The sequence below is a fragment of the Notolepis coatsorum genome (genome assembly GCF_963971535.1).
Source record: "Notolepis coatsorum genome assembly, chromosome: 10".
NCBI classification, from domain to species: Eukaryota; Metazoa; Chordata; class Actinopteri; order Aulopiformes; family Paralepididae; genus Notolepis; species Notolepis coatsorum.
The window spans coordinates 86,799,250-86,813,268 of NC_140174.1; the positions used below are offsets into that span (position 1 = coordinate 86,799,250).

Sequence of the window (14,019 nt, forward strand, 5' to 3'; positions counted from 1 at the left end):
GGAGGGGGCATTCATTAGCTGTGACGTTATTATTGTTGGCCTGGATGAATGGATCACACTCCAGGCATCCAAGGCACCCCCTGTCTACACATCGCCTCATATACACATACACTCACGCAGGCATGTGCATACGTACATACATACACACACACACACGCACGCACACATGCACACACGCACGCACACACATATTATGTACACGAATACACACGCAAATGCATGCACTTGCGCACACACACACACAGCTCAGGTCCCCTGATTTACAGGCACTGTCACAAGGGATGGAATAATAGAGTTGTCCTCCCGTTATATTTCATACAGGAGACGTTGCATGACTGAGAGACAGATACTGAGAGAGAGGGGGGGGGGGGGGGGGGAAGAGAGAGAGGGGGAAAGAGAGAGAAAGGGGACAAGTGAGAGTGAGTAACGAGCGTGAGGAGGTGGGGTGGTGTGTGTGTGTGGGGGGGGGGTCTTGGCACTAGTCTAGAGAGAGGGAGAAAGGGGGTGCTGTTGTGGGGGGGAGGGGCTGCTGGAGAGTGTTGTTTATAGTTCTATGCAGTGCCTGTTCAAAACGTGGTTGTTCAGAGCACATGCCCATCGGGAATCAGGCGATTGCTTGGCCCCCTTGGAGATGCTGTTTGCAGCGTCTTGTTCAAAACGTGCCCATCCGGAGCGCGTGCCCCTGTGTGTAATGCGTGCCCGGGGGTGCGAGAACCACGGTGGTGCTGCTTGAAGCGTTCTCAAGAACCGCGGTGGTGCTGCTTGAAGCATTCTCATGAACCACGGTAGTGCTGCTTGAAGCTAGGGCTGAACAATTAATCGATTTGAAATCGAAATCGCGATTTGGAAGGCGGTCAGGTGGCGTAGCGGAGATTGCAAGAGGCTGCGGTCTCGACTCCCGGAGTCAGCATTGCCTTGGCTTGGGCTGATCGTCATACTAACTCGTTTGGCTGAGTTAGGGGGAGGGAAGTCATGGGTGGGAATCTGGCGTTGTGGACAGCGACGCCTACAGGTCAGGTCTGGGCGCTTGCTCAGCGGAGGCAGGACTTTATGAAGGCAGCGGGACCTCCCACGCGTTACGCTTCACCAATGAGAGTCCTCGCTGCCAGGTGAAAAAAAGAGTCACTGGCTGTCGCCGCGCGTGTCGGAGGAAGCGTGCGGATGACTTCAGGGTTCCCTTGTACCGACCAGTAGGAGAACATGCGCACAACAACCAGACAGGGGGGGGGAGAATTAGCACAACGACTAAATTGGGACGGGTAGAAAAACAGAGAAAAAATCGGAGAAGAGAGGATAAAAAAAATAAAAATCGCGATTTGGAATGATGCAATTAGCAAATCGAAAAAAATTAAAACGCAAATACTTATAATAATTTATTTAACCAGGAAGTCCCATTGAGATACAAGATCGGTTTGGGAGAGGGAGGTAAGGGGTTTTAGATTGTGTGTTGTGAAGTTTAGACTTAGAGTAAAGTACAGAAAAAAAGGTACCGTTGGGTACCGGTTGATTCCCAAGTAAAAAGAAACATTTTCAGGCTCGGTGTCCTGAAAAGACCCACCGCGTAGGCCAGATGCAAGCCGCCTTTTACAATAAACCTCTGTGGGGCTGCTTAATTTTTTTTATTATAATCGCGAATTTAATCGCAATCGCAATATCGGTCAGAAAAATCGCAATTCGATTATTTCCCAAAATCGTGCGGCCCTACTTGAAGCGTTCTCAAGAACCACGGTAGTGCTGCTTGAAGCGTTCTCAAGAACCACGGTGGTGCTGCTTGAAGCGTTCTCAAGAACCACGGTGGTGCTGCTTGAAGCGTTCTCAAGAACCACGGTGGTGCTGCTTGAAGCGTTCTCAAGAACCATGGTAGTGCTGCTTGAAGCATTCTCAAGAACCATGGTAGTGCTGCTTGAAGCGTTCTCAAGAACCACGGTGGTGCTGCTTGAAGCGTTGTCGAGAACCACGGTATTGCTGCTTGAAGCGTTCTCAAGAACCATGGTATTGCTGCTTGAAGCGTTCTCAAGAACCACGGTATTGCTGCTTGAAGCGTTCTCAAGAACCACGGTATTGCTGCTTGAAGCGTTCTCAAGAACCACAGTAGTGCTGCTTGAAGCGTTGTCGAGAACCACGGTATTGCTGCTTGAAGCGTTGTCGAGAACCACGGTATTGCTGCTTGAAGCGTTCTCAAGAACCATGATATTGCTGCTTGAAGCGTTCTCAAGAACCATGATATTGCTGCTTGAAGCGTTCTCAAGAACCACGGTATTGCTGCTTGAAGCGTTCTCAAGAACCACGGTATTGCTGCTTGAAGCGTTCTCAAGAACCACGTATTGCTGCTTGAAGCATTCTCAAGAACCACGGTATTGCTGCTTGAAGCGTCCTCAAGAACCACAGTATTGCTGCTTGAAGCGTTCTCAAGAACCACGGTAGTGCTGCTTGAAGCGTTCTCAAGAACCACACATCCATTCAATTTCACTTTCGACACTGCACTTACTTGGTCCCTCGGAAATACACCCACTTTAGTGTGAAGTCGATTGGATGAGCGGTTCTGGAGATACAGGAAGGATAGTCAGGAGCATTAAGGCTACTTAATTTAACTTATGATGCTGCTACAGTGACACCGAGTGGCCAAATGGCACCAGATTTGTCACGTGACAGATATCATAATCAGACATCATATCTACACATGTCCCCCAAATGTGGTTGCATCCACAGCATTTGAGCAAAATCTAAGGGCCAGCTATTTAAATCTTTCTTTTTACATTTAGTCATTTAGCTGACGCTTTTATCCAAAGCGACTTACAAGTTCTGCACGACAAGTCATCAGGAAGGGCACAACTCTATCAACTGAGTAACAATGTTCATCAAAGTGTTGAGTGCTACAGTGTAGGTTAGTATATTAGGACAAGTGCATGACAGTAAGGTTAGTTAGGGTTAGATTTTTTTATTATTTTATTTGATTTCAGATAATGGTTGAAGAAGTGCGTCTTTAGTCGACGGCGAAAGATTGGACGGGTTTCGGCTGTCCTAACTTCATAACTGTATGAAATATCAGAGCAGCTTAGTTTACCCGCCATGTGTGAAGTCGATCGGATGAACAGTCTTTGAGATATGCGTAAAGTTTGTTGTTATACCGCCACCATCTGGCCAAATGGCACCGAATTAGACACCGCACTCCCTTGGGTCCTCGGCAACACACCCGCCATGTGTGAAATCGATCAGATGAACGGTTCTGGAGATATACGAGTCACAGACAGAAACGCACACACACACAGAGATTCCTTCCGTTAGATGGCTGGAGGTAGTGTCTCTACCTCTGGGCTGAGGCTAGATTTCCTATCCAACCCCTTGATCTCATGATTTCAGTGTTTTGGGTTGTGGTCTTTTTCTCAGAGGCTCGTGAGTGCAGATGGAATTAAACTGTGCAAACCTGAGACTGAGAAGTGTGTTATGGTATGTGCCGTGGAATGTCTAAAGCTTTTCTACATGTCAATAGGAATGTGATGTCTTGTGGCGAACCTCGCATGGGGGGTGGGGTGGGAGAACACGCTCTTTGTTCTGTTCTACATCCGCCTGTCTGTGCGGGGGAGACTACACAGTGCATTACAGAAAGAGAGAGGGAGTACATGTATGTGTGCGAGAGTTTGCGCTCACGTATATAATATGTGTGTGTGTGTAGATGCAGGGGAGGTTTCCTTTGGAGCTAGGCTCATGTTGATGGCTGCGTCCAATTACAAAAGGGCTCTGGGGAGGAGGGGGGGGGGGGGGGGGATTATTGGAGCAGTCTCAGTTTACCCTAAACCACATGCTCTGTGTGTTTTACATACTACTCTTTTACACACACTCTCTCACTCTCTCTCTCTCTCTCTCTCCCCGTCTCACTTTTGGGCAATCACTCAAGTCGCTCTACTCTCCTTCATCCTGGGCTGACGTCGCCTCAGCCCCTCCTGGCGTCACTTCACTCCCCATTCGCGTTCCTCCTTGACAATAAGTTCTCTATTTTCTCCCCGTGGCTTTGCAAACCGACAAGAGACGGTTCACGAGATTAACGTCACAACAAGCGTGGCGAGAGTGAGCTGTTCGTCAAGAAGAATACCAGTTTCCCCCCCCGCCGGCTTGGCGGCTTAGCGCCGGCGCAGGTGCAGCCTCATGGCTTCCGTGGCTATGGTGACTTGGCCTCGGCCCGCGTGGCCACTGAGGCTGCCGGATGAAAAGACTCGCTCCCCCTCCCCCCCGGTCACTAATGAGGTGCCGAACCGCGGCGCCTTGTTTGTGTCGGGGAGCACCTGGGCTGACCGGAGCCAGACCGGGGCCGGACAAAAGAGGCAGTCTCTCTCCACTAAAAGGTCTGCCCCATACAAACCATCCCAAACCCAGGGACACAAACTCCCACACTTAATGAAACGAAGGCAAGACAGAATGTGAGCCGAGGCTGCCCCCCGTTCCCTCGACACAAGGAAACCATTGTTTGTCTTTGAACTCCGTCCCTCCCAAGCAATGCATTTTCATATTCAATAAAAAGACAAGGCAAAATGAGAGCAACTTGGCAAAAGTCAAGTCTTATCTCTTACCTTTTATGATATTAGTGGGCTGGTTTTAGGTGAGCCGGCTACATGCTGTGTGCACTGCGTAGCCTGTATAAAAACGGACAGAAACTATGTCTGTCCCTGTCAATCTTCATCTCTGTCACATGCTTGCTGTCGGCCCACCCTGGCTGGTTACAAGGAAATGTTCCACGTCTCTATACGGACAAAAGCATCAATTAAGTTATTGTGGAGTTTCTCGAATGTAACCTCTTCCACACAATCAAAGTAACCGCCTGTAAACGACACAATAAACAATACCAAATCATTTTTAATGATGACAATAAGCTAAATGGAAAATGTCCAAAATGCCAAACCCACCCACTGAGTGTTTGTAAACTGGATGAAAGGGGCATTGGAGAGGAAATGTTTGTGGAAACGTGTTTTGTAGTGCTTCGTTTTGTATTCATAATGCCGTTGTCAAGACGTCACTAAGGCTAGCTTTGTGCCCCATGACAGCATCGTAGCTGCGATGACTTTGATGTGTCATCCACTGAATTTCCTCCATTTCTTCCTTCTTTACAGAGGGGGGTAACCAGCTGGTGGCTCAGGAGGCTTTGAGGAAGCCGTCTACTCTCCGCCGCCCACCTGCCCGCACCGGAGAGACGACCACAAGTAAGTGTGCTTTGGTTTGGTTTGGTTTGGTTTGGTTTGGTTTGGTTTAAATCAGGGGTCTCAAACTCGTGGCCCGCGGGCCAATTGCGGCACGCTGGATGATATTATGCGGCCCCCTACTTGACATTAAACTTTAAAATTTTAATTTCGTTTTTAATCTTTTTATTTTTATTTTTATTTTTTAATGTTGTGGGACTTGTACAGCACTTTGTTCAACTTTGTCAGTGCTGTAAAGTTTAAACCTTGTTAAATCTTAGACAAACAAAACACTTTGCTTTCATGAAATATTGTAAGCCGTCATTTGAAGCTTTATAAAAGCAGCACAATGAACACAAATCTGTCAGTGCAGAGTCCGACCTCATCTTAAATAACAAACAGCATTGCTTGTTGTAGTTAACAAAGAGAGACAGAGTTGATTTTGCAAAACAATTAAAATAAAAAAAATCATATATATATAATTTATATAATATTTGATGCGGCCCAGCCTCACCCAGACTCTACCTCCAGTGGCCCCCAGGTAAATTGAGTTTGAGACCCCTGGTTTAAATGGTGCAAAATAATTAACTAATTAATCTCACAATTTTCTGTAATTAATCTAGATTAATCTAGATACTTAACACTTGGATCCGTCTAATATCACTCTAAACGGCCAGCATTTCATAATAGACTTGCATAGTCCGTGGGGCTGTTTGTAGAGCTAAATCTATACTTTATAGTATTGCTATCTGTCCATTCTCATTGTCAATTGACACCATAAACCGTCCCTTCAAAATGGCTTAAAGAAATAATTTTTTCATCAATACTTTCTCATTTTATAGCGTCTTGAATATAAGCGTTATAAGGGATTTGGACTAGTATATTTCCTGGAAGGCGAGATACAGGCTGCTAAGCTACTAACGTTAAATCCAATGGCATTTCGGATATACAGAAGCTACAGTTAAAACTCAAACTGCATATGATCGGTATGATGGTCCACCATGAATGCATGAAAGGGGGGGGGGGCGGGGGACGTCGTTTCTGATTATTGATTACCAATAACCGCGTTAGCCTCAGTAGCCACATTCGCTGATCGGGTGGATGGCTATCATAACAATGCCTGATCAGCATGTAAGGATTTCCCAGTTATCGATCACCATCTGGTAGATCGATATGTCCATTGGCTGATCATATATTCCTTTACAGCACACTGAAATCCACGTCCCAAAACGTATTCCGTGTAACAGGCTATAGGCATCGCTTCATGTTAGCAGAAAACTACATTGGAGATCCAGAAAAAACAAGACAACTTCTGCCACAGGGAACACTGCATTATCGAGATAGCGCCCCTAAGAGGATCTGGCCGGTAATGCACTTTTTCGAATTCAAAGAGTAGGGTACTTCTGCAGTGCTGCTCGGTGACATCGAGTAGGTTATTACAATGGAATAAAAGCCAAAACAACCTTGCCACGGACATGTCCGTGGTTGGTCCTCAACCGTTGGATTCGAAACACGGACATCTCCGTGGCCGGGCGCCATTGTGTTAAGACTTAAGATATTTAGACCATTTTAATAGCTTTCTTTGAATACAGTTTCTCTCAAATACAAATGTTCAACAAAACCATCAACATTGACTCAGCTAGACCTCTTTCTTATATCCGCGGTTAAAGTGCACATTGGCTTAGAGGACGATAATGTCTTGTATGAACTATCAGTAATATAAATCATATTAACAACAAAAATCTGTTCCATCTTCATGTCAGATGATTTTCAAAAAGGTGCACGAGTCGATGCAAAAAAAGAACAAGCAAAGATACTGCTGAAAGTTCAGAACGTTGAACATTTTTCACTCCATATATTAATCTAGATTCATTTCTTTGAATGCTTTAAATAATTTAAATTAATCTCAAGTTAAAGCATTAACTTTGACAGCCCTAGTGCATTTATATAGCGCTTTTATCCAAAGTGCTTTACAATTTTTGTTCCTCACATTCACTCACACATTCACACACCGACGGTGGAGGCAACCATGCAAGGTGCCAACCTGCTCATCAGGAGCAATTAGAGGTTAAGTGTCTTGCTCAAGGACACTTTGAAACACTGCCAGGGAAGGCGGCTAGGTGGTGTAGTGGGCAAGGCGCTCGCCACCAATGCAGGAGACGCTGGGTTCGAGCCCAGCTCTCCGCATTGCTATCAGCTTGGCTGGTCGTTCATACTAACACAATTGGCAGTGTTAGGGGTGGGAAAGCTGATGGGTGGGGATCGGACGTTGTGGACAGCGACTCCTACAGGTCGGTTGGTGCGCCTGCGCAGCAGAATCAGGAAGCGACGGGGGCGGCATGTCCCTCCCACGCAGACCCCCGCCGCTGAGAGATCGCGCTGTGCAGGTGAAAAGATGCGACGGCTGCTTCCTCGAGTACCGGAGGGGACACGTGATGTAATGCTTTGTCCACATTGCAGCCGGCTTGTGGGAGGCATGGCCTAACAGCGTTCAAGACACGGGAGAAAAAAGTAGATACAAAAAAAAGAAACACTGCCAGGGAGGAGCGGGAATCAAACCAGTAACCTTCCGACTACAAGACGACTGCTCTACCTCCTGAGCCCCCGGAGTTTAGAAGTTTAGTTTAGTTTAGTTAATAAAGGAATATGTTTAAGTTTAGTTTAGTTTAGTTTAGTTTAGTTTAGTTAATAAAGGAATATCTTTAAGTTTAGTTTAGTATAGTTAATAAAGGAATATCTTAAAATTTTGTTTAGTTTAGTTTACAACAGAGAATACAATAACAACGGTATGAGAACCAAAGCTGTATTATTGCTGCGACAACCTGTAAGTGGGACTCCCAGTGACCCAGGCCGTTCTGTCCTCCTCTATCCTCTAGGTTGCCTCAACTGTAGTCGGATCACCGCCATGACGGACAGACTCAGCTCGCTGGAGACAAAGGTACGTGTGGACAATGCAGTCTCTTCTGCGCTTCACCAAGAGCCCTCGGAGTCTATGAGAAATACAACTATGAGAGTGCTGGAACATTAATAATCTTTATTACTAGGGATGTTCGATATTGGCTTTTTTACCGATACCGATATACCAATATTGTCCAACTCTTAATTTCCGATACCGATATCAACCGATACCGATATATGCAGGGCCCCCCCCCCCCCCCCCCCCCCCAAAACAGAATAATTTCAGGTAATTAACATTACATATCTCTTGTCGTGGAATTAACACAACATTATGCATACTTTTGACAATAAATAAAATCTGAATTTGTTCTTACTTGCTTGCCTGGGTAAATAAAGGTTAAAGGCCAACCTTCATGTTGTATTTTTGTTCAATAAACAATGTGGACTAGGCCAACGGTGACTTTCATGAAGAAGGAAAAAAAAAGTATTGAAATTGACCCAGTTTTAGCGTTTTTATCAAACATTTTGTCTGCCCAACACAATCACCACGCACGTGGATATTTTAATCAATGGTTCATAACGTGCGTGTGTAATCGAAATGATGTCGTCACAACAGGTGCAGGGCACCAGGGGGCTCACCAGGGGGCGCTGAGAGTCACACACAGCTAGTGGCAGGCACTGAGAGCCTTGCTACTACTAGCCGAATGAAAATGTATCTGTTTCACCTAACAACACTATTGCTCCGTGATCATAGCCATCCATCTCTAAAGCTAACCACTATTTGTAAAAGCCACAACCACGTTACCATATTTGTAATAATGTAAATCATTGTGTCGTTGTACATATTGTGTACACCGTTATAAGCTAACATAGCTTAGCTTGGTAGCTATTGTGCTAACAACATATCCCGACGTCCGGCTCGCTGGCCGGCATGAACGCCCGACACAAAATGGTTCTCTCCTCTCTGTACACCCCCGTCCCCACGGGTACCCTGCCGGGGAGCCCATGGACGCGACAAAGGCGGCAGCCGTAGGGTGCTCGAGCCCGCCGTAACGCTAGTGGTACACGATAGCTATGAGCTAACTAACGCTACGGCCGCCGCTGTTGTCGTGTCCACAAGCTCCCCGGCAGGACACACGCGAGAACGGGGGCACACAAAGAGGAGAGAACCACTATAGCTCCGCAGGGACGGCGGAGCTATAGGCTAACGTCAGTGTAGTGGTCCCGACTGTAGCCGGGAGGACGGCGTAGCTAATAGGCTAACATTAGTGTACTGGTCCCGACTGTAGCCGGGAGGACGGCGTAGCTAATAGGCTAACATTAGTGTACTGGTCCCGACTGTAGCCGGGAGGACGGCGTAGCTAATAGGCTAACATTAGTGTACTGGTCCCGACTGTAGCCGGGAGGACGGCGGAGCTAATAGGCTAACATTAGTGTACTGGTCCCGACTGTAGAAGGGACGGCGGAGCTATAGGCTAACTGTGATGCACCGAGTGGGCCACCATTGATCAACATGCAGCGACGTGTAGCTTGCATGATGCGTGTGCAGTGCTTTGCCACACAGGTCTGAGAAGAGGACCTGCACATGATTTTACTCGTTCCCCAAACTCCTCTACATGCCCCGATCTCAAATGGTTCACGACAGTAGACATAATGCTAACGTTAGCCAGCGCCATATATCGAGTAGTACTATGACCCGGACGGGCAAGGCATACGTTTCCTGAAGTGACGTCACGGCCGTGCTAGCGTCTGATAAGCTTTTAGATTCGGCTCATTAATATGCACCTGTAGTGACGTCGGCATTTGATACGCTTTTTTGATTCGCGCGTGCATGTTATTCGTGCGTGGACCTTTTTAACTCTTTCGGAGTGGCATTTCCGGTGTCAAATGGAAAAAAATAAATAATGAAATTATATACCAATGATGTAAACTACCCATAATTGATCAGTAGGGTTTAACCTGGATGTTGGGCTTTAAATAAATGTAAAAGAAAAAGAAAGAATTGTTATTTTTTTTTATTTGAAAACCGATACAGATCATTTCCGATATCACATTTGAATGCCAATATCGACCCACGTACCTTTGTTTACACTGTTTACTTTTCTCATATTTTTATATTCAGTTACTTATATTGTTTGCACTGTTTATTTTTTTTTATTTTTTTATACTCGGATCAAATTTTATTGCCTATATTTATGTCTTTCTACTATTACCCTGCCCATACCTGTACCTCCCCTCCCCTGTGCTGCTATGAAGCCCGTATTTCCCCAAGGGGATTAATAAAGGAATATCTTATCTTATCTCATCTTATCCTATCTTATTATAATAGGTCAATCTTTTTATTTTTATTATTAAATATTAATAAAGATGATTACAATTATCCCTGTGCTCCGGTACTGTCCCCCTTGATACTGTGGTCCTGCTCTGAGAACGCCAGGCCTTCCTCTTCATAACAGGTGGAAGAGTGTGTCCTACTCCCTTCCAAACAATGTCTCTCACGCTCGACAGACACGTTGTAATGTGTTGTTCTCTGTTCTCTGTTGTTCGCTTTTCTCTGTTCTCTGTCCTCTGTTCTCTGTTCTCTGTTTTCTGTTCTATGTTCTCTGTTCTCTGTTGTTCTCTTTTCTCTGTTCTCTGTCCTCTGTTCTATGTCCTCTGTTCTATGTTCTATGTTCTCTGTTCTCTGTTCTATGTTCTCTGTCGTCTGTTCTATGTTCTCTGTTCTATGTTCTCTGTCCTCTGTTCTATGTTCTCTGTTCTCTGTTCCACCAGGTCCAGTTGCTCACCGCTCCCGTCTCCACATCACATCGCCACCTACAGGTCAAAGGGGTCGTTCCACCGGAATCCTCCTCTCTGATGGGGGCCATGCCTGCTCAGGGAGCCCCTGGCCAGCAGGGACCTGTGGGTAGGTTGAAGGTTCACAGCCACAGGGTTGAAGGTTCACAACCCACTATGTGATGTATGGGTGGTGGTGGTTCACAACCCACTATGTGATGTATGGGTGGTGATTCACAACCCACTATGTGATGTATGGGTGGTGATTCACAACCCACTATGTGATGTATGGGTGGTGATTCACAACCCACTATGTGATGTATGGGTGGTGGTGGTTCACAACCCACTATGTGATGTATGGGTGGTGGTGGTTCACAACCCACTATGTGATGTATGGGTGGTGATTCACAACCCACTATGTGATGTATGGGGGGTGGTGGTTCACAACCCACTATGTGATGTATGGGTGGTGGTGGTTCACAACCCACTATGTGATGTATGGGTGGTGGTGGTTCACAACCCACTATGTGATGTATGGGGGGTGGTGGTTCACAACCCACTATGTGATGTATGGGTGGTGGTGGTTCACAACCCACTATGTGATGTATGGGTGGTGGTGGTTCACTGTACATTGGAATATTGACAAAGCCATACTTGGTCATTTACTGTACATTGGAGGGGGTTGGGTTAGGACATTTGCAGGGGCCAGTTTCGAATTGCAGTCCCCCGTAGGTGTTCTTTGAGAGTGCTTTTGAAAGTGGGTAGTGATTCACATTCCTTTTTTTTTTTATCCACTTTTTCTCCCATTTTCTATATTTTCTCCCATCCCAATTTCGTATCATCCAATTCAACCCTCCCCTGTCACGAACGCTGTTTCTTGCCTCCCACAAGCCGGCTGCAATGTGGACTAAGTCATACATAGCACAAGTCCCCTCCGGTACTTGAGGTAACAGCAGTCGCATCTTTTCACCTGCGCAGCTCGATCTCTGTGTCGAGGAGTAACGCGTGGGAGGCTCACGCTGCCCCCGACACTTCCTGATTCTACTGCGCAGGCGCACCAACCGACCTGTAGGAGTCGCTGTCCACAACGCCCGATCCCCACCCATCAGTTTCCCACCCCCTAATACGGCCAATGTGTATTAGTATGAACGACCAGCTAAACTGAAAGCAATGTGGAGCGCTGGGCTCGAACAGGCGAGCCCAGCGTCTCCGCATTCGTGGCGAGCGCCTTGCCCACTACGCCACGTAGCCGCCCTGTGATTCACATTCCTTTACAGCTTTGGGTAGGGCGTTCCACATTGATGTGGCATAATTGCAAAACGTGTTTAGTCCCTTGTTTGAGCCGAATCTGGGTTTAACATGATTTGTGGAGCTCCCTCTGGTGTTGTGATCGTGGTATTCACTGACCTTTGGGAAGTATTTTGACATGTACATGGGTACCTTGGTCGTGTAGTGTATCTTGTAGACCAGACCCATTGCAAGTTGCTGTACTCTGTTGTCTACTCTAAGCCATCCTAGGTTGTCAAAGTGGGCAGGGGTGAGGTGGGTTCTAGGAGTCAGGTCAAGCAGTAGTCTGACCAGTTTGTTTTGAGATGTTTGTAATTTTGTTTTTAGTGCCTTTGAGGTGCTTTGGTACCATGAGGTGCAAGCATAGTCGTAGTACCCTTGAATGAGTGCTCCTGCCAGAGTCTTCAGGGTATTCTTGTTTACCAGAGAGGAGATCCGGTACAAGAATCGAGTTCGTTGGTTGACTTTTTTTATTACATTGGATGCCATTTTGTCACAGGAAAGATTAGCCTCTAGGATGGAACCCAGGTAGGTAATTTCATCTTTCCTTGTGACAATATTGTCACCCACTGTAACTGAGAAGCCGTCGGTCTTGCTGAGTTTGTTATTTGAACCGAAGAGAATGGACTCTGTTTTGCCCATGTGTAATGATAGTTTGTTATTGGCGAGCCATATGCAGGTGGTTCACACAACCCACTATGTGATGTATGGGTGGTGGTGGTTCACACAACCCACTATGTGATGTATGGGTTGTGGTGGTTGACACAACCCACTATGTGATGTATGGGTGGTGGTGGTTCACACAACCCACTATGTGATGTATGGGTGGTGGTGGTTCACAACCCACTATGTGATGTATGGGGGGTGGTGGTTCACAACCCACTATGTGATGTATGGGGGGTGGTGGTTCACAACCCACTATGTGATGTATGGGGGGTGGTGGTTCACAACCCACTATGTGATGTATGGGTTGTGGTGGTTGACACAACCCACTATGTGATGTATGGGTGGTGGTGGTTGACACAACCCACTATGTGATGTATGGGTGGTGGTGGTTCACACAACCCACTATGTGATGTATGGGGGGTGGTGGTTCACAACCCACTATGTGATGTATGGGGGGTGGTGGTTCACAACCCACTATGTGATGTATGGGTGGTGGTGGTTCACAACCCACTATGTGATGTATGGGTGGTGGTGGTTCACAACCCACTATGTGATGTATGGGTGGTGGTGGTTCACACAACCCACTATGTGATGTATGGGTGGTGGTGGTTCACACAACCCACTATGTGATGTATGGGTGGTGGTGGTTCACACAACCCACTATGTGATGTATGGGTGGTGGTGGTTCACACAACCCACTATGTGATGTATGGGTGGTGGTGGTTCACACAACCCACTATGTGATGTATGGGTGGTGGTGGTTCACAACCCACTATGTGATGTATGGGTGGTGGTGGTTCACACAACCCACTATGTGATGTATGGGTGGTGGTGGTTCACAACCCACTATGTGATGTATGGGCAGTGGGTTGGGTCCCAGTTCAGAAATATTGTACACGTCTATTTCACAGTGAGTGAATAGGTTTGTGTTTAGATAATTGAGTGTGAAATCGCTCTTCAACAGCTTTTCTCCGTGAGCAGTAAGTCTTTCTCTGCTCTCTACCTGCTCTCCTCCCCTCGTATCCTATTTCCCCTACTGCACACGCTCACACGCTCTCACACACACACACGCGCGCACACACACACACACACGCACACACACACACACACACAGACACACGCTCTCTCGCGCACACACACACACACACACACACACACACACACACACACACACACACACACACACACACACACACACACACACACACACACACACACACACATT

General features: G+C 46.7%; 1 protein-coding gene across 1 annotated transcript in view; it reads left to right on the forward strand.

Moving 5' to 3' along the window:
- emid1 (EMI domain containing 1) overlaps window positions 1-14,019 on the forward strand; it is a gene marked incomplete at its 5' end in the record, with an annotated part of 178,656 nt that overhangs the window by 137,673 nt on the left and 26,964 nt on the right. Inside the window, 3 exons of the mRNA XM_084323082.1 lie at window positions 5,103-5,192; window positions 8,045-8,106; window positions 10,839-10,971. Of these exons, the coding sequence (XP_084179208.1) occupies window positions 5,103-5,192; window positions 8,045-8,106; window positions 10,839-10,971 (285 nt within the window). The remainder of the gene's footprint in view (window positions 1-5,102; window positions 5,193-8,044; window positions 8,107-10,838; window positions 10,972-14,019) is intronic.